Below are 20268 nucleotides of genomic sequence, written 5' to 3' on the forward strand. Positions count from 1 at the left end.
TGCAGCAGTTACTGGGCCTCACAATCAGCCAAGCAGTAAGATTTTTTTCTGAAGACACTGAGCTTCCAGCAGACAAACAGGCTTCTTCCCCAGACCATGACAGCTTCATTACAGATTCTGAATCTGAGCTGTGATTTCATCCATACTGACTTCTTTTGAATGCCTTGAGACGATCGATTGAACAGAGTAGCCATTATCCATTCAAGTCATGCAGCCTCCCTGCAGGATGCAAAAAAGTGCTATGTCAGTCAAAATAAAAACGTTTACGCTATTAAGCCTGTGTTATCAGCCACCAAAGCAAAATACTGTCTTTTGAACATCTAACAGACTATGATGTTTATAGAAAAATTAATTCCTTATTCCTTCTGGGGATGCAAGCCTCAGTTCCTGAGGTCTCACGTTAACCTGGAGTCACTGAATTTTTTTTGTTAAAACCAAATTATTTCTGTTATACCTCTAACATCAGAGCAGTGTCAGACCCTCTGAGTAGTTAGTGAGCACACAATTAACCAAATTATGTAACAATTCACTTAACCCTGAATGTGGGGGGACTAGCTCAGCTCTTTGTTAAACTTGCTCAGATATTTAGCTTGGACAGAACCCAAACTACTTCTGGGGTTTTAAAAGTCTGCTTATTAAAATATTGAGTTTCCCCTCATCTTGAAATGATCATAGGAAAAAAAGACACAGATAAAGCTCTTTCTAACGGTACTGTTTCTTTCTGAGAAAGATGCATACACTGTTTTGTTTAACTTTTTTGATGTTAACCAAACTATTAAATTTTGGAGTGGACTTAAGGTGCTACTATTGGAAAATTCTGATGGGATTTGTTGCCTTATATTCCTATTCTTTGCTTTTGATTGGTTTTGTTTGTTTGTTTTGTTGTTTTTTTGGGTTGTTAGGGTTTTGTGTCATCAGAACTTGATGTTATCTAGTTTAATTTTGGGATTTATATATAATAATAAGCATACTTATAGAATTAGAATCTTTCTGTTAATTGTTTGGTTGCTGAAAGACAACAGCACATTCTTTATTTGGTGTATTTCTCTTAGAGTTTTCACATCCAAGGTTACTGCCAAGCTGACTTTTGCAGCTGCAGTCCTACCAGGCACATACAGTGAAGGTGGTAGACTGTTAGTATTGGGTGCCATTGCATTAGCATGCAGGAAGCCAAGAAAATCCAATCATTGAGGGCTCTAGGCACCAAAATTACATGTGAATTGGAAATTGCACTGAGCATGAGTGTTTTCTTCAGCTTTGACTGGGAAGACTAGGGAAGGTGAGCCAGTTCCACCAGTTACAAATGGGCTCAAACTAAAATCCTACATCCCTTCTGGAAAACAAGAAACAGGGTTAATAGGACTTCAGTGCTGCCCCATAATTCACTTAGTTTAAAAATGCATTGTAAGTACATAATAATGCTGTGATGCTTAAGGGAGTAGTGGTTCTCTGGTTTATGACTGCCCAAGGCACACACTCTTCTGAGTAGGAAACAATTACTCTTAAAAGCCAAAACCAGTCTTTTGTGGCAAATATGTATGCTATATATCCTTGCTTCCAAAGAACATTATTAAAATGTAGCTTACTTGACCCAAATCCAGCTGCCCTTGAAGTAAATAGAGTTGCAAAGCTTTTTTGTTTTATCAGATTATGAAATCTGCCCCCAGTTTAAAACTCATGTTTAACTATGCCTCTAGATATCAGTGTTGCAAATCATCAGCACAGGTTCCTGCAAAAAGGAAGTAAGCAAGCATGCAAAAAAATCTGGGTCTATGTGCCCAGAGAAACAAGGTGCTAATTCTGGAGGGAAAGGGAAGAAGAATCTGGCCAAGTCCCAAACAGACAATTCTATTTAATGCTAGGTTGTTCTCAAATAATCTAAAATTTTAAACTCGGTTTGTACAGGTGATTCAGATACCAAGTAAGTCTGTAGAGAAAAAGACTCTAAGCTGCTTTACATTTTAAAATGTTGAATCATTTTCAATACTTATAGATGGGGTTTTATTTCCCTCCTAAAAATTAAACAGTTCTCATGTACTCTGTCTGGAAGATACTCTCATTGGAAAACTGACAATATTTCTTCCACTTCTAGGTCTTTGGTGGCCCAGATTTCCTCTCTCCTAGGCTAGCCCAGCTGTGTGTTTCAAGATCATCACAGAACCCACTACGAGTCTCCACCACTGGCAATTCAGCTATTGTCCGCTTCGAGACAGATGCAGCAGGGACAGGGAAAGGCTTTAATGCTTCATGGCAAGAGAATCCAGGTGGTGAGTACACTGATTAATACCAGGAGAAATTCAGGAAGTCTGAAAATTGAGGATCAGCCATGCAAGCATTCAAAGTAGTCAAACAGCATAGGATTGAAAGCTGAAGGAGAATTTGGGTGATACTGAATTTGGTAAGACTTAGAGATGCTGAAAAACACACAGAGTTAAAAATTGTCTAATTATCTGAAATCTAGGCCTTTAAATGTATTTTGTTTTGGTTTCTTCTCTACATTATTAATGAAGACGTTCCTGCAATGAGCAAAGGATTTTTCATGCTACCACTTCTTCTCACTCACTTACCCATACAGAGTCCTTTATTCACTGAATGGTGCTTTTGGTTTTAAATGGTAAACTGAAAAATAGCTGAGAACACTAGCTTGAAAAACTCAATAGACTGGACCCCAAAAATATTTGGAGTGATTAGTAAATACTTGATCTCTATAAGGTTAATCCGTCCCCCAATGTGATTATTTGTTCACCGCCTTGCTGGTAATCACTAAAACAAGAGATATGCTTAAAAGACTCAACCACGCCTCTACATGTGAGTTCTTATAAAAAGGCCAATTATTGGAAAATAATTGCAATGAAAAATGATGAGAGGCAAATTTTAATTCTTGCAGTTTGGCTTGATTAAGCACACTGATTCATTAGCTTTTCAAGGTTTATACTTCTCCTCTCACAAGTTTTATGAGAAAGGCACAAGATTTTTTTCTTAATAAAAGAAGTCTACAATAGTCCTTTGAATTAATCCCTTTTGAGATCTGGCAGCTTATTTTTTCTTCTTAGGCCCCCTGAAGCTTTCTTATCCCTTTACAATGTCTTGCCTGCTGTACTCCAAACCCCTCTAGCCTCTAAAATACCCACTCACCAGAATGCAATAACAGTATAGTTTTTTTATCCTTGTCTTTCTTTTTCCCTTCTCCATATCTTTTTAAGATGTAAAAGTCTGTTTGTGTTAGTCCTGTTGAAATCCCTGGTACTTCCCACGCAGAATTCATCATTCCAGGCTATTTAGATATTCATGAACACCAGGTCTATTCTGACCAGAAGTACCTGAGGGGGGAGTCCTCAGGAAGCCCTCAACTTCATGGCTAGAGAAGTAAAAATGTGAGGTTTACTGTTGCTGCACTGCTCATGAGCTATGAGGAGCTCCCAGCTCTCTCAGTAAAGTAATTTTCTCACCCTATGCTCAGCTAGGCCTAGTTATTACTTTCTCAGTGTGCCAGGCCTCTGGCATTCATATGAACAGTATTTTGTATTGCTTTTACAGTATTGAGGATTGAGGAACACCAGCACTAGTGCTTCAGCATTACATCTACCACCAGCTTGGGGCTACATTACTCCCAGCAGTGTTGTCACATATTCAATTATAATGATAATGTTATACTTTCCTAAAAGGAATTTCCATTGATTTTTGTTGCACACTTCAACTGTTGTAGCACACATCTTACAAAAGCCTAATGTAGGAAATATAAAGAAGGAGGTGTTCATAATTTGAAATAGAGCTGGTTTCTCACTAAGTATAGAAGAAAAGAGCTTGTGATTAAAACTGATTGTGTCTTTTTCAGGCTGTGGTGGTATTTTCCAAGCTACCAGCGGGGAAATCTATTCTCCAAACTATCCTCAACCTTATCATAACAACACAGATTGTTCCTGGGTTATCCAAGTTGACCAAAGCCACAGAGTCCTATTGAATTTCACGGATTTTGACATTGAAAATCACCATTCATGTAACTATGACAATGTTGAGGTAAGTAACAAAAGAAATTTCAAAGGTTTCCTTTAATGGTGAAATGCTTGCAAAATATCCTCATAAATAGATAAGTGTTATGATGACACCCTTTCCCATTTATAGTGCAGTTTACCACAGCTTGCTCCAAGCCATAGGATGAACTGCTGACATACACAGCAGATTGTCCACACTCTGCTACAAACTCAGGAGAGAGGGAGTCTGCACCCAGAGGGAATTGTTGCTGGCTGATTTTCTTTATGTATGCACTGTTTATTCAGGTGCTCTGCAGCTGTCTGTTTAATTGCTTCATTAGACCCACTGCTCTCTTTAAAGCTTCACATTGCTGCTGGTTTGTGAACTTTTGTTGGTGTCAAAGAAACTCAAATTGCTGCTCAATCAGTGCACAACAACGAAAAACTCTCCAAGTCTCCTCTTGGCCTTTTGGGAGCAGGGACATCAAATCCTGGCCCTCGATGTCAGATCACACTTCACTCAGTACAAAGGCATGTGTGATCAGTACTAGTCGGATAAAGCACAGTGACTGTAGCCCAAAATCCAGCTTTCCTCTCCTTGATAAACTGTCATTCACAAAGAACTCCATTTGGCAGGCGCTGAAACTCTTTTGAAAACAGCATCAGTTTTAACAACATTGCCTCGTAAAGCTTTTTTGTTCTGAACTAGAAAAAAAGGAAATGTGTCCCCATTTTGCTCAGCAGAACTGAAGATTTCATTTGCCCACAAAGCATCTTTGTACAATAACTGTTCCTTTTTTTTTTTTCTCCTGGTTATGAAGCATAAGGAAATATGGTTATGTCTTTTTATTTAAATTATTAACTACATCAGGGGACCTTTGAAAAGGAACTTTAAAATCTTCTGTGCTATGACATAGGAGTAGAAAGTCAAAGTGCCTGACAGAAACACAGGCTATCTGAGATTAATTTGTATTAATGCAAACAAACCATTAAAAAATTAAGGGCTAAATTCTGAAAAGGCCTGATATTCCAGTTTCTCTTCTAGACCTGATGCCAATGGATGTTTACACGTATCTTAACACTTTGTGGAGTGCTCAGTTCTGTGAGCTCTTTGCAGCTACAAGCACAATTCTCCCATTACCTTTGCAGGCTGGATAGAAAGCTGAGTTTTGAATCATTGAAACAAGTCATTCCCTCAGTGGCCAGAGGAGATGGCTGTGCCAGAGCTCTTTGTGCGAACAGAGTCTGCAGACCACATGCAGTGACACCCTTGTCCTACAAAGCTATAGGAGTATCTGTTGTTTGCTTCTGCTTTTTGTTTTTTTGGGAGTGCTGAAGAAGGGAGTTGCCCATTAGCCCCAGTTGTGCAAACACAACTGGAGAATCAAATTTGATGCAGACATCAATCACTGCCCACAAAGTAGAGTGTGGTCTGAAAATTGATGAGGGGAAATGCTGGTTTGAAGCTGAGAGATAATAAAGGGATCTGAGGCCTTGGTGTATGAGGTAGAGTTTTTCAGTGCTCATGTAGGGGAACCAGCAGGGCAAGAAAGGAGTAAATGAGGTTTCTTTCACTCCTGGTATGCCAGTAATAGGAGAATCACTTGTTAGCAACACCTAGATGCAATTTGTGTTCACCTTGTTTCAAGACTTGCTATATGCCTCACACATAGGAGAGCAGAGTGAGGGGACAGAGAGTGGCTGGAAAATATTAGTAGATGTCTGACTGTGAATGGTTTAGGAATTGCATTCCAAAAGCTGTGTAAATGGAAAATACATGCAGCTAAGGAAGCAGGTGGGTTGTTTTTCTCTCCCTAATATAGGAACAACTACCATATATGAATAGTACAGGGGTTCCACCCTTCTCTGTTTCTTGAATTTTTACTTATCTATAAGGATTTTATTTGCTCTGTGAGTTCTCTTGGGGTTTCCCTCCATCCCTGAGTGTACCAATGGGCGTTTCCTTCACCCTCCCCCCTCTAGATCCACTAATTTTTCCCTGCATTATGACTCAAGATTTTTTTATTTTCAAATATTTCTACCATAAATTCCTTTCTATGGGGAACATATGAAAATGTATTTTTTTCCTCTAAAAAATTGTTATGTGAGCAAAGTGGGAGGAGGAAAAATACTTGTGTCTGCTGCTTCTTGGCTATGCTGCAACTCCATAAAACCTGGTGCATTTTTCTGTTCTGCTCAGTGATTTCAGATGTGAATCTGAGCACAGATCTAGGTTCAACCAAATGTATTCTGAGCCAGTGATGGTAAATCATGGGATAACTGCCCTGAGCTCCCTCTAGAGTCAATGGAGGGAGTGCAGAGAGAACATATTTCATTCATTTAGCTTTCTAAATTTAGTTGAGTCCTCTGCTTCTGCATCTCAGTTTTCTTTTGTTTGTTCTCTGAAAGGATGACCATCTCTTCATCTCTATATTATGTAGAGAGCATAAGATCTTTGAGAAGAGTTTTTTGTTGTCATTGTCACCATACTTGAGTAAATTTTTAATTCCTCTCTGTGTACCCACTCCTGAGTACCCACTTCTGTCAGGAGTGTGTGACTCACAAAAAATTTTGTTTATTTGAAGGCAAATGAACAGAAAGAAATTGTGAATGCACCAATTGCTGTATTTTTGGACTATGTTTAACCAATAATGTATCTGATGCTATGCCAGGAGCTCAGGTCAGCAAGAGTTTCAAGTATTTGGAGACTGGAGGAGAACATGGCTCAGAAGGCAGAGCTTGTAGCACAAGGTCCTGAAAAGGAGAGTAAGAAATAGCTTATTCTGTCCACTCAGTTTGATTAAGTAAATGTTTTTTTTCATCCCTGTTGCAGTGTAACAAGTAAAACACAGGAATGTAGAAATCTAAGCTTCTGGGTGATAGAGAGAAGGTATGACTTAATTCATTCCAGGTATTGGCAAAGAGGATCTTTCAAGAGAGAACAGTTAGAAATATATGGAGGTTTTTTTTGACTCAGAAGACAAAAATGGACATCTTTTTGTCATGTGTTTGTGCAAAATTCAGGACACATTTGAAGAAGGCAATGAGTCACTCAGTTATGTTCACTGTGGAAAGAGAATTGCTGCTATGCACAGTGCAACTGAAAACTTGGCTTTTAAGTAAGCAGATGCATTGGTTTTCCTTAGCCCTGCAGCCACAAAAATGCATTTTTCAAATGTTTTTTGAAATAACTTTAAGAAACTGAAGAGATTCAACTCTTTCCTGAGCTAGTGTGTGAATATTGTGGTTTCTGATCTAACTGCAAGCCTGAAATCCTTCTGGTCATATCCTTAGCTGGGCAGAGGCACGCAGATCAAAGCCAGCATTTTACCAGGAGTAGTCAGGCCCTCTCTCTGTGCCCTGTCAATGCAATGCTTCTTCTCAGATAAAATCCTCTCACTACTGTCTAGGGAAAGACACTGCCTTATTTCCTAAGGGTTATTTTTTCCCCCGCATTCCATGGTTTGTGGTTTTAACTCCAGGCTGTCTGATTTATATACAGAATGTATGTGCAGAGGAAGAATAAACACTGCACACTGTGTATTAGAGGGTGATTGTGGCAGGCTGCCAAGAGAGAAGAAAAGGTTGAATGGATAGATGTTTTTGGGTGTCTTTACCAGGTACTCATTTTAACAGGCGTTGCAGACTTAATGCTCCATCACAAGATCCCACACAGCTAGCCAGTGTTCACAGAACCACAGGCAAATGTTTAATTCATGAGGACAGCATTGACTATGTAGGGTATGTCAGGGGATTAAGCAGGAGTTTTGTCCCTTGTTTCTTAGCTCTGAGGTTTATTTGAGACAGGTCATCTTTCTCTCAGCTGCTGGGTTTTTTTTGGGTTTTTTTCACTAGTGTGTTCAAAAGCCTTTGAATACCAGAGGGAGGCAGAAACATTGCATTGTGTTATGCAGTCTAGTTAAAATTTTCTGATTCATTGGTGCTGCCTTGCACAGACTTGCTAGAATGTGAGGCATTTTGAAGTAAAGGGAGATACAATAAAAAGTACATGTCTTCTAATCTAATGGCATTTGTATAGCTTTCATTTAGCTTTTAGCCTCCTGGCTTCATTTTTGGGTGCTCCCATATAGATTTTAATCCATATTTTTCTCCATTATATTAAATGATGGGCCCATGGCAGGGCAGGATGTTAATGCTGAAACAGGAACTGAATTCAACTGCTGTTGCAGCCAAAAGGCTCCTCCTCTGTGGTCATGCAACTGTGCTGGGAGCTCCAGCACTCCTTACTGCTGAAGACAGGCACTTCTGAGACTGTCCCATGGCTCCAAACACAGCAGCAACAAATCACTTCTGCTGGAGTGCTAGGAAGGATTAATGAGAGACTGAGACTGGCCATTTTTTTCTCTCTGTACTTTCTCTTGTCAAAATTTTGATGTTGCTTAAATTATGAACTCATTGGTTATAACTTTTCTGTCCTTCTCTTCCTGATTGTGAAACAGGAAGGAAACAAAATTATCAGCTGTTGGGGGGAAAAAAAGAGAAGGAAGCCTTTTGTGGTAAAATTAAAAGTGAAGTTTTGTAAACCTATATACTTTCTTCCTCTTTTTTTTTTTTTTTTGTTTGTTTTTACTTTTCTTTATCCTCTGCTTAAATAGCACTTCATGTATATATATGTAATTCACAGCACTCTAAAGCTTTTCTAAGTCATAGATATAAGAGTCTGATCCTTGATGCTGGATCTAAAAACCATAATCCTAGTGACCTTTTATCCAGAGTCATAGCTCTCACTGCTGCACCAGTTCCATGTTAGGACCAGTTTGGAAATCTTTACTGAGAGAAGATGTAAGGTTTAACTGAATGAAAGCTACACAGGAGCTCATGTTAGCCATTAACAGAAAACAGCAAATATATGGGGACATCTGGATTGTTAAATGAGTGTTGTTTCAATACCCAATACACATGAAAGAAGATGTTTACTTGGGGCATTTCATTTGCATTTAGTTACAAGGGTCACAGTAGCTTCAACATGAAATATATGCATTTTTTTGGAAATTCCAGTTAAGATAGGCAATGTACAGTTTGTTTGCACTGTCCATAGCAGGACTACATAATGACCAAAATGTATGAAACATAAGAGAGGGAATGAAATAAAAGCCTTCTCAATACTCCCACTGAAATCAAATACTTCATTTGATCTTTTCATAAAAGGTATTTGATGGTCCTAACAATGAAGCACCACTTCTTGAAAAACTCTGTGGAACACAGCATCCTCCTCCTATCACATCCTCCAGGAACCTGATGTACATCCGACTGCACTCCGATAACACCATCCAGCACAGGGGCTTCAGTGCTCGCTTCACTGAGGGTAATTAATCTGTTACATTAATGCATATTTATCTCATCACCACTTTGTATCTGACAGTCTTTTAGCACGGCTGATCATGGAAAGTGTCATTTCTACCCATGCAGCACACCAGTGTGTATCTTTATCAGGAACAAATTTTTCCGAATTATAGATAAAAGTCTTTAAAGTCTGAGGATCAACTTAGATTCTTCAATTAGGCAAAAAGAAATCATACTTTTTATAGCAGGGCATCTAGCACACATCAGCTACCTCTTATTCTTCCTCCCCAGAGGGTTAGCTGTCCATAACTGTCCTGAGAAAAAAGTGCAACTGGCAGTGTCCACAGACCTAGTGACAAAATAACATTTTATATGTCCATCCATGCGCGGGAATCTGAAAAGCTATAAAAGAATTCTGTGTGGTGCTGTTGATGAAGTCCATGGATTCAGGCCTGCATACCCTGCCAAACATCTACTATCCAATTTGTGGCAGACTAATTGGTATTTTACATGGTTTTCTTTTTAATGAAAAATGACACCAAGTGGGCAGAATTTTTTTCATGAAGTTACATACTATTTGATACCTGGTGATTTGATTTTTACTTTTTCTCAGTAATTTGCAAAACAGTTTTTGCCCAAGATACAGACATTTAACTTTTGCAGAGAAAACAAATTTCTCTCATTTTCCTCTCAGGATGCTTTTCACTATTAATTACTGCTTTTCCCAGAAATGTTTATTTCTTGAAAATATTGTAAAAATTATAAAGAAAAGGAGGATTTTATATCAACAAAAAACTCAGAAATCCCAGTTACTGAAGTACTAGTTAGACGCCTAATTAGGCATTTCTGGGTAATAGCTGTGAGAGCCTAAACTGTTCAGCTTTCTCAGAACACATTTACTGGATTCAGTACTGCACAAACTATGCCTGGTGAGTGAGTGCTCTCTGCCTAGGATTTCAGCAATCCAGCTTCCCTCTTCCTGAGAAAACTCAGTTAACTAAGCCCCATCTTTTGTTTGGTATTTTAGGCAGCACAGCTCAATAAATGAGCCTCACTCTTCAGTACTCATCTCCTCACCCTGCAGTTGAAAGCAGGTGTGTGTTAAACTCCAACCTGGGCACTTTATGAGCAGCCAGTGAGTTTAGGGATGAGCATGGCAGCACTCAGCACTGTCAGCCAAAGCTCTGCACTCAGTCAAGCTCCAGTGTGTGTGCAACACCTCACAAAATTGCAGTTTTGCTGACACAGCTCGCAAGAGGATCCTGCCAATGCAATGTGGGGCCGCCCTTGGGTGCTGGAAGGTTGTGAACAATTACTTATGATTTTTATTTCCTAGCTGCAAACATAAACAAATTACCAGAGAAATGGGTGTATTGCACTACCCTTAAACCAAGTTATTTTGGCTCCAAGGTATCTCTTCTGGGCTATGAAGAGGTGAAAACTATCAGGTCTAAAATCACTCTGGCTTCTTGCAGATGGTCAGCCAGGTGCAGCATGGCATGTGGATCCAGGTCAAGAAAGTGCAGCCAGTGCTGGGAACTAATCCCTAAATTTCTTCTGATTAAATACTATTGCAAATTTTATCCTCATTTCATGCATATCTACCTTATTACACTTTATGCATTCATTTTCACTACAGAATCTAAGCAAGGTGATTTGTATATATAAATATTTATATATGTATCTATGTCTTTGTGTTTTGTTCTAAAGCATGTGGAAGTTTCATAGAGTCAGATTCAGTTGGGGCAGCAATTTCCTCTCCTCTGTATCCTGCCAAATACCCAAACAATCAGAACTGCAGCTGGATTATTCAGGCTCAGGAACCATGTAAGTAAAAACATCTTTTATAGTTAGTTAGGATGACTAACATCCTCATCTTCTTTTCTGTAATAACAATGCAAAATTCCTCCTTTATTTCTTTAGGAAGTTCTGCATCCTGGTAGCTGTGAGTGTGGCTCTCCCAGTCTGTCACAAGTCAGATTTCACTGTAAAAGATTAATGCTTAGTGAGGAAAACAATTTACAACTTTGTCATCTTAGCCAATTTACAGTGACTTAAGTGTTAAAATTATAAATGAGGTGTTGAATACTATGTGAAATTGGACTCATTTGTGAGAAAATCTAAGGTTTTACATATATTAAAGCACTTGTATTTAGCTGACCTTATTTTGGTCTGGAGTTTTCAAGCTGGAGTTGTGTTACATAAAATCTATACTGTTAACATTAAAAAAATTAGATTGAATAATGAGAAAAGGTACACCGAAATTTCAATTTCAAATACAAACAAAAATATATAAATAAGCTGTTGTTATGTGCATAGATATGCTCTCAGCTATTCATAATTTTACACAGATTAATGATTGATCATAAAACACCGAATATTTTCCATCAGATACTGCTACCACCTTTAATACCCTCTATTAGCTTTACATTGTATAAGATTCCTAAAAATAATTTCTATGTGTTAAATCCCATAATAATGTCCTGATATCCTAATTTTAAATAGCAACTATTCTAAATATAATATATACAACTTCAGTTATACATATTATATTTTGACATTGTTGATAAAATCCTAGAATGCTTCAATCATAATTATAAATTTATTTTGCTGGTTTATAAAACAAATATCAATTTGCCAAGTAAATACCAAAACATAAATCGGGAGATAAGCAATTCTTTTTTTAACATAGTTACTTATACAAATAGGATGTTCATGAAAAAGACATCATCTGAGCTGTTCATCACCTATGTAACATTTATTTTTAAAGACAAACTTTCCCTGGATTCATATTGAAAACTCATACATGACTGCTGTCTCCTCAATTACATGAGCATGAGAGACCATAAAAATGCTATGTGAGAAGCAGTGACTTCCTCCACTTACCATCAGGACCATCACATGCCTCATGTTACAGCTGCATGTGGTTTCTTTACGCTGTATATAATGCTATTTATTTATAGCATTACATAAATAAACAGGATACATTCATTGCATTGCATACATGTCTGATAGATTTAGCCAATGGCAAGACACAGCAGAGTTCCTGCTCTGCTTTTACTGGGAAGGCCAACAAGTCTCCTGCTCTGGCCACCCACTGTGTTTTTCCTTTTTGCTGTGTATCCTGAGGACCTGCATTGATAGCTGTAATTGATTGACCAGGCGGGACACAAAGGAGTGGGGAACCGGGGAACATGTGTCTGCAGCTGAATGCCAGTCAGCAGCACCCTGCTGAATGCAGCCTGGGCTCCATGGCTGTCATTTCAGCTTATTCAAGCCAATTAAGTGGGGCCCAGGGAGAAGCAAAATATTTGTGTCAAATTCAGTTTGGTCAGTGTGGGAGAAAACTTAGTTATCATCTAAATCATGAGACTCTTTCTGACCCACTCAAACTGCATGGAACCCTAAGGCTGGTAATAACTGCTGCCCCAGATTGGTGTCAAGGACAGCTTCTCTTCTGCCAGCTGTGGCTTCACCTTTGTTTATATCAGACAAGTAAGAGTAGTAGGAGAGTCAAAAATACCCTGAATCATAAATCCTCTTTTTCATGATATAGCCTGCAGCCCAAGAGTGTGGAAAATCCAATTCTGTACAAGTATAGCTGAGGGTAGTTAACGATCCTTTGACCAGTCCAATTGATGAATGTGGACTGTTGCAATATGATGAAAGAAGTGGCTCTTTCTAAGCCTGGAGCAGGGCACATTTGTCCAGATCTATGGTATAGATTGCAAAGGGACAGCAGGTCATGGGTGTGTAGAAATAAGTTTTGTTTCTGAAAGTCCGTAGATTTTCCATGTTTTATTTGCTAATTTTTTCAGTATATAATGACGTTGTCCAGAAACAAGGAAACTTAGGTCCATGTGTATATGCTAAATCCTGTCCTTCTAATGTTGATTGAATTAGAAAGTACTGAAAGGTACTGAAGAGATTTACCAGGACTTTTGCACTAAAGGTTAATGCATTTACATCAAATTCATTCAATATATAATGAAAAAAACTACTTCAGATATGCTTTATAGGAACTAATTGACTTCGGGGGGAAAAAAGAACATTTGTTTACATGTAAATATTTCTCTGTGAAATTACTGACTTCTTCCTCAATTTTTACTCTTTGCTCTTGCCAGTCAACCATGTCACACTTTCATTCACTGACTTTGATATTGAAAAAAACGGACAAAACTGTACAACTGATTTCGTGGAGGTTTTGGATGGGAATAACTATGAGGCTCCTCTTCAAGGTATTGTACCTTTCCCTTGTGTATTTTATATATGTAGAACTACACCCAAAGTAAGCAGGAGAAGGTTTTCTGTTCATGGTCTCCTGCTCCATGGATTTTCTTTTATAACAAAATCTCCTTGGCCTCTCTGGCCAGAGGAAATTGAGAATAGATAATAAGTCTTCAGTGTGAATGGCAGAGTCCTCCCGGGCTCTGACTATACTCCTACTAAGCTGCAGTTTGGTGTTGACTCCAGCTGCCTTTTCCTTCCTCCTCAGCTGAACAATGTAGGGAACCAAGCAATTCAATTTAAACCGAATTTCCAGTTAACTGCACAAAAGCATAACATAACAAATAAGCACAGTACATGCTAAACACAGGTAAGGAAGCTGCAAACTCTGGGAGTGGAAAATGGCTTTGTCAAGCCATGGAAAGCCTAAGTCTTCTGCTCTTTCCTGAGTTTTAGATAGCTTTCTTCTGACTTCTCTGGACAGTACCATCCCCTTCAAGTGCCGGGAGCAGCCTGAAGTGGCAAAATTCAGAGCCCTGGACACAGGGTGGTCCCAACTCTCCTTGTATCCCTAGGGATGCCTCTAATTCATTTCTGGAAAATTCAAAATATCCCTGTCTTATCATGTTCTCCCTTACTCAACTTTTGTACATGCTCCTTTGTCGGGAGTGGGGCTGCAGTCAATTTAAATGGTTTGTAACTCAGACCAGAATTATTCTTTTATTTCCTATCCTTGGCTTTCACTTGCCAAAAGGACTTTTTAGTACTTAAAGGGGACATGTAAGAAAGATGGGGAAAAACATTTTAGAAAGTCATATTGAGATTGTCACGGTTTTAAGCTAAAAGAAAGTAGATTTCAACTAGATATAAAGAAAACATTTTTTACAATGAGGGTGGTGAAATACTGCAACAAGTTGTCTGGAGAATTGGTAGATGCTCTGGAAACATTCAAGGTCAGGCTGGATGAAGTTCTGATCTACCAGATCTAGTTGAAGATGCCCCTGCTCATTGCAGGGTGGCTGGACTCTACCTTTAAAGGTTCCTTCCAACCCAGAGTATTCAATTATTCTGTGATACTAGCTCCTATCTTTCTTTTTACTGACAGATGCCTTTTTGACAGATCATGACTCATATTCCTAATCCCCTGTTACAATCCATTACAAGAGAAATGGGCTGTTATTTTTCAGTTCGTTTTTTTTTTGTTTCATCAGAAATCAGTTGAGTGAAATGTAAACTGCTGTCAGATATATTTAATAGGTTTTGTTACATTTTATTACCAATTAGGCAGTTATATAATTTTTTTTCCTTTTCATTGAGGAAACTCAGTGATAGAATAGCCAGGGTTGAGGGTGTCTGGGGTGCAGGAGGTCCTTTTTCTGCTAAAAAAAATTGCCACAGGAGTTGAGTTTTGGGCAGATGTCATGGAGTATTTCTTTTTTATGTAGATTGGATTGACAACTGCAATTGTAAGCAACAAACATTACTTCTGCTTGTTGTCAGGCGTGAACTCCAAATATTAAATTAGCAGTAGTAATTAGATGCTGAACACTTGTTTTTTTTCTTCTCTGTTCTGCTCTCTTTCAGGCCGTTACTGTGGCACTACTATGCCACATCCTATCACTTCTTTTGGTAATGCCTTGGTGGTGAATTTCATCTCCAACAACGATGTTACTGCCAGGGGTTTCCATGCCACCTATGCTGCATCGTCATCATGTAAGTCCACTTACTTCCTTATGCCACTGACTTTTAAGAAAAAGAACAGATCCTTTACCTCTTTTTCTCTCTGTCATTCGATTTTTGAACCTCCCCTTTTGCCTTCCTCTTTTTGGCCAAGGTCTCAGCAAGTACATCAACAAGCTAAAAAACAAAGAGACAAGGAGAAATGCTTTCTTGATTAGCAAGTGTTCTGTCTCTGTCAAGCTTTTTTGTTGGTTTTTTGTTTTTGCCATCCTTTCCAAGCCTCTGTTGTCTCTTTCTTGTTGCAGCCTGCGGGGGTACTTTCCACATGGACAGAGGAGCTTTCAACAGCCCTGGCTATCCTGAGCCGTATCCGCTCGACAGCGAGTGTGTCTGGACAATCCTCAGCTCCCCTGGCAACCGGCTCCAGCTGTCCTTCATGTAAATACATTGCCAGGGGTTATTATTCAGCCTTTAACAGACCTGAAGGAAGGATGCTCTGTGTTTGTTAGGAAATGTAATTACCCAACGGTAAAACTGAAACATATTTTTAGAGTAACTTGGAAAGAGAACACAGCAGGGGTTGGTGGCAGCTTGCAATCAGTGTTTCCCTGTCTTAGTCATTGCTGCTATTAAGGCATATTCAGCATTACATAAATAGGTGGAGCAGCATGAGATGGTGAAGAAGCCAGTTCTTACTCACTTATAAACAAGAAGAGGAAATTTAGCAGCATTCTGCCTTTTCTTTACAAAGGAAATTCCTACAATGTAAACATTCATTTTCATGTAATGTAACTGATAAATATAAAGGGCCTAGATATCCCACACATTGTAGAGACCTCTCAGCAACCTTCCAGTATCTGAAGGGGGCATACAGGGAAGATGGAGAGGGGCTATTCATCAAGAACTGTAGTGACAGGACAAGGGTCAATAGGTTCAAACTGGAAATGGACACGTTTGGATTAGAGGTTAGAAAGAAATTCTTTACTATGACAGTGATGAGGCACTGCAACAGGTTGCTCAGAGATGTTGTGGATACCCCAAACCTGGCAGTATTCAAGGCCAGATTGGATGGGGCCCTGGGCAATCTGGTCTAGTAGAAGGTGTCCCTGTCCATGGCAGGGGATTTGAAACTACTTGATCTTTAAGATCCCTTCCAACTCAAAACATTCTATGATTCTATTCTGAGATTCTAAAATTGATGTTAGACTCTTCAAAATTTCTCCAACAGTTAAAGCAGAGGAGCTACAACAGAAATCAGAAGAATATGTGAAAATTTTTTTTTCCCCTTCACTAAACTAACTTTCCTTTGAACACTTCTGACAGGAAAGTCATGTGGAGAATAATGTGGAGTCCTTTACCAGGGTTGTTAGGTCGTTCTTTACCCATGAGGTAGATTTCCGAGCCTCGCTGTTTCTGGGCATCAAACAGTAGCTGCTGCCAAGAAAGAGGGCACTGACCTTTAGCAAAGCTTACCAAGAATGAGCAAGAAAAGAAAACTAGCTCTGAAACCTGCATTTTCAATTAATCAGAATAAAAGGAAAATTTTTCTGGTAACACACTGACTTTATAAGGCACAACTTGTTAGGCTTGTGCTGATTCACTAATGCAATAAAAAGGACACTCTAATTCCTCCACTACTCACTGAAGCAAAGAAAAATCACTACAGCCTGAAAACATTTTCCAAAATGTTTTTCAAAAGCCTGAAAATATTTTCCAAAATGTTACAAAATAAGCAGTAACTTTTCAGAAACAATCCAGAATTCTAGTGTGAAGCAGAAACTTTCCGTTGAACATACATTCACTTATATAAAGTGACACTGAGTAGATGTTAATTCTTTTTCTTCAGTTACACATAGCTGGAAGGCAGGCTAAAATACTGGAAAACATGTTGAAATTGTGTTAGAAAGCACTATTTTTAAAAATTTCATTTAATGTTGGGGGTTATAAAGTTTTGTTGGCATGAGGCATTAATTTTCTTCAGCTCAGTCTGAACTGAAATGTCTATCTTGCAATGCGAGGGCTAGATTTAAATTGTTCTGAAATATATCCAGATGAGTCGTTGGAACCATTTCACAGCATCGTATGCTGAACACATATAGCTATATTCAAATCTGAAAGAGAGAAGTTGTTACCAGAGTATCAGAAAGCATGAATACTTAAGGCATTGGTTATTAGAGGCACTCTGGAATCTTTGGTATATATTCATAGCCTTCTTCTGAAAACCATGTTGGTTTGTATAAAAGCAATTCACTTAGAATAACTGATGATTTTTAAAATATATTTATCATTCAGCTTGCTGCAATATTAAGAATTTATAATTTGATTACTTATTCCTTTTCTAGGGTAAAAAGTAGTTCAGAAGACTTGATAACAATCCTTGTTATTATTTTGCACACCCAGATATGTAAAAGTCAGAGAGGCCAGAGAGACAGTAATATTTTGCAATTCTGGAGAAACTGCTAAGGGATTTCTGGCCTCTGAGGTGTTAACTACAACTAAATCAGCAATTTTTTTCTCACCACAGAGTATGCTGAAATAATAGACATATGAAGGGGCTAAAATATTCTCTGCACCTGACACTCACTGGATTTACATTAAAAATCTGTATTATATCCCAGGGGTTTCTGAGTTTCATGGTTGTTTTGGAGAACCAAGAAATTTTAAATGGGTTTGAGGACCCTTTAAATTGTGTAACTCTGCACACTGAAGCTCTGTTATAAAATAAGGGGATGGAAAGTGAGTGCCCTGTATTGGTGGTCTTGGCCGAGGGTTTTGTTGCTGCCCTTTCCTTAACTCACAGAAGGACAGCAGCTACAGCTGGGTTAATGGCCTGGCAGGCCACACTCTGAAGTATGTGCCAGTCCTATATGTGCTAATCCTCTTCCACTGCTATTGAAACAGAGCATTTCAGCTGGAGGAGAGTAGTGGCTGCACCAAAGATTACCTGGAGATTCGTGAAGGGAGTGATACAGGCACGCTGACAGGACGATTCTGTGGGAGCTCCTTCCCTTCAAATTATACATCAACTGTCGGACATATCCTGTGGGTCAAATTTGTCTCGGACAGTTCAGGCACAGATGTTGGCTTCAGGGCCACCTTCTCTCACTGTAAGTAGATGTCATTTGATTGAAAACTATTGTTCTTTCATAATACTTCTGAAATTATTCTAAGAAGTGATTGTTTGACCCCCTAATGTCTATTTGAAAATATTGGCTGATGTCAAAAAGTCTGTAAATTCACTTAAAAAATATTTTGTAAAATATCTACTGAATGTAGAAGAGTGCTCTTAAGCATGCCAGAAGTATATCGTATTTATTAGGCAATTGGAAAATCAAGAAAAAAGTATTTCTTTCCCAACTTTCCATTTTGCTTTTTGAGTGTTGCAGTGTCCATCTTCTGGTTTGGATCTAGATGCCATCAGCCAGGGAGTGCAATTAGAAGAAAGGAAATTATGCCAATTTATAGATCCAAAATTTCAAGGGACCACTGCCAACATCAGTCTGACTTATTGCATGAACAGACTGCTGAAGCTAAACATCTATTTTGATTATGCAAGTTAAATTTTAATAATTTTCTTTCTTTTGAGACTTAACTCCTTTCCAAAATGAATTATCTATAGTTCAGACCTCAATGAAGTCAGAACCATTTTTCACCAGAATGTGCATAGGCATTTAAAAAAAAAAAAAATTCTTTAATGCTTTTGGGTAGAAATGAACATAAAGTAGTCAGAGTCAGGGAGAAGTTTAGGTGTGCTGTCTCCCTTCTTCCCCTACATGTAGACCCATAAGGCTCAAATGGGTAATTTCCTTCAGAAAAGGGAACACTGCTGGATGTGCATCTTAGAACTATCTGAGACATGTCTTACAGCCTTACAGTACTGTCTAGTCCAAAGTAAATTAAGTCACATGGACCCCCCAATGTTTTACTCTATGTGAATTAGAGGCATTAGTTGTCTCTTTCTTGTTTTTCAGTGTATGGAAATGACATTGTGGGAGACAGAGGGCAAATAGCTTCACCACAGTGGCCCAGAAGTTATCCTCACAATTCCAATTACCAGTGGCGGATAAGCGTTAATGCTTCCCAAGTTATCCATGGCCGTATCCTGCAGATGGATCTCGAAAATCATCACAGGTGCCATTATGACAATCTAAAGGTGATTTCATTCTGAGAAGTTATTTTACTTCCATCAACTTTAGTAAAATGGACAAATAGAGAAACCTACATGATAAACGGGAAGCATTTCTGAGGGTGTGGTGTGGCTTTCTCTTTTTGCTGTGTTGTCCTTTCAATGATTATTGTCTATAGGAAGAGTTACATACTCTTTGGCTCCCTAACAAATATCTGTAAGTTTGAAATTTACTGAAAATAAGTCCACAATGGTACAATCCTGAATACTACTATTCTAGAATTTCAGGTCAGATGCCAGACTGAAATTTGCTCCATGCTGGTTCAGTTAAGGACAGCAGGGACAGTAACATCTCAAGGCTTCTAAAAATAAAGTTATTTTAAAATCCTACAAGCAGCAATTCTTTACTTGCACCTTCTTTACTCTTTGCATCGGAATTTGGCTGCTGGCAGTAGAAAGGTGCCTCTTTCTTGCAGTTAGATTGCTTCTCTGTACCCCCCTGTAATACAGTCTAGCTAGGTTAAAAAATAGAATAGTGGAATAGTTTAGAGTTGGAAGGGGTCTTTTACAGGTTATCTAGTCCAACCCCCCAGCAATAAGCAGGGGCTTCTTCAATACACCACTCATGGTGCTAAGCAAAATTAACAACAGAGAATACAACTTCATTCTGAACTCAGCTAACATAACCACTTAAATAAGGTAAATCTCTTCTTGCTTTCTTTTTTTTTTTTAAGCAGTTAATTCATCAATTATCCGTTTTTTTTATATATTACAAAGTTAATACAAGTTTGATATTTTTGGTTCATTCTTATACTGATATTCAAATGTAATATTAGTTCAAAAAGGAAATAAATCTTTTTCTTTCATCTCATATCATATATTAACAACATTTTTTCTCCTAACTCAGCCTGCCTTTCTTTGTCCCTCTGAAAGCAAAATAAGTTTCTTATACCAGCTAGA

At 38.5% G+C, this 20268-nt stretch overlaps 1 protein-coding gene across 3 annotated transcripts in view; it reads left to right on the forward strand.

Annotated features, from left to right (window-relative positions):
* Window positions 1-20268, forward strand: part of CUBN (cubilin) — a 144261-nt gene that overhangs the window by 69409 nt on the left and 54584 nt on the right. For all 3 annotated transcript variants that reach the window (XM_072925492.1, XM_072925490.1, XM_072925491.1), the window contains exons 30-38: window positions 2093-2267; window positions 3836-4017; window positions 9141-9297; window positions 10986-11102; window positions 13400-13513; window positions 15087-15215; window positions 15488-15620; window positions 18084-18289; window positions 19154-19335. In XM_072925492.1, coding sequence (XP_072781593.1) covers window positions 2093-2267; window positions 3836-4017; window positions 9141-9297; window positions 10986-11102; window positions 13400-13513; window positions 15087-15215; window positions 15488-15620; window positions 18084-18289; window positions 19154-19335 — 1395 coding nt within the window. The remainder of the gene's footprint in view (window positions 1-2092; window positions 2268-3835; window positions 4018-9140; window positions 9298-10985; window positions 11103-13399; window positions 13514-15086; window positions 15216-15487; window positions 15621-18083; window positions 18290-19153; window positions 19336-20268) is intronic.

Source organism: Taeniopygia guttata, chromosome 2, assembly GCF_048771995.1.
Source record: "Taeniopygia guttata chromosome 2, bTaeGut7.mat, whole genome shotgun sequence".
In the NCBI taxonomy this organism is placed as follows: domain Eukaryota; kingdom Metazoa; phylum Chordata; class Aves; order Passeriformes; family Estrildidae; genus Taeniopygia; species Taeniopygia guttata.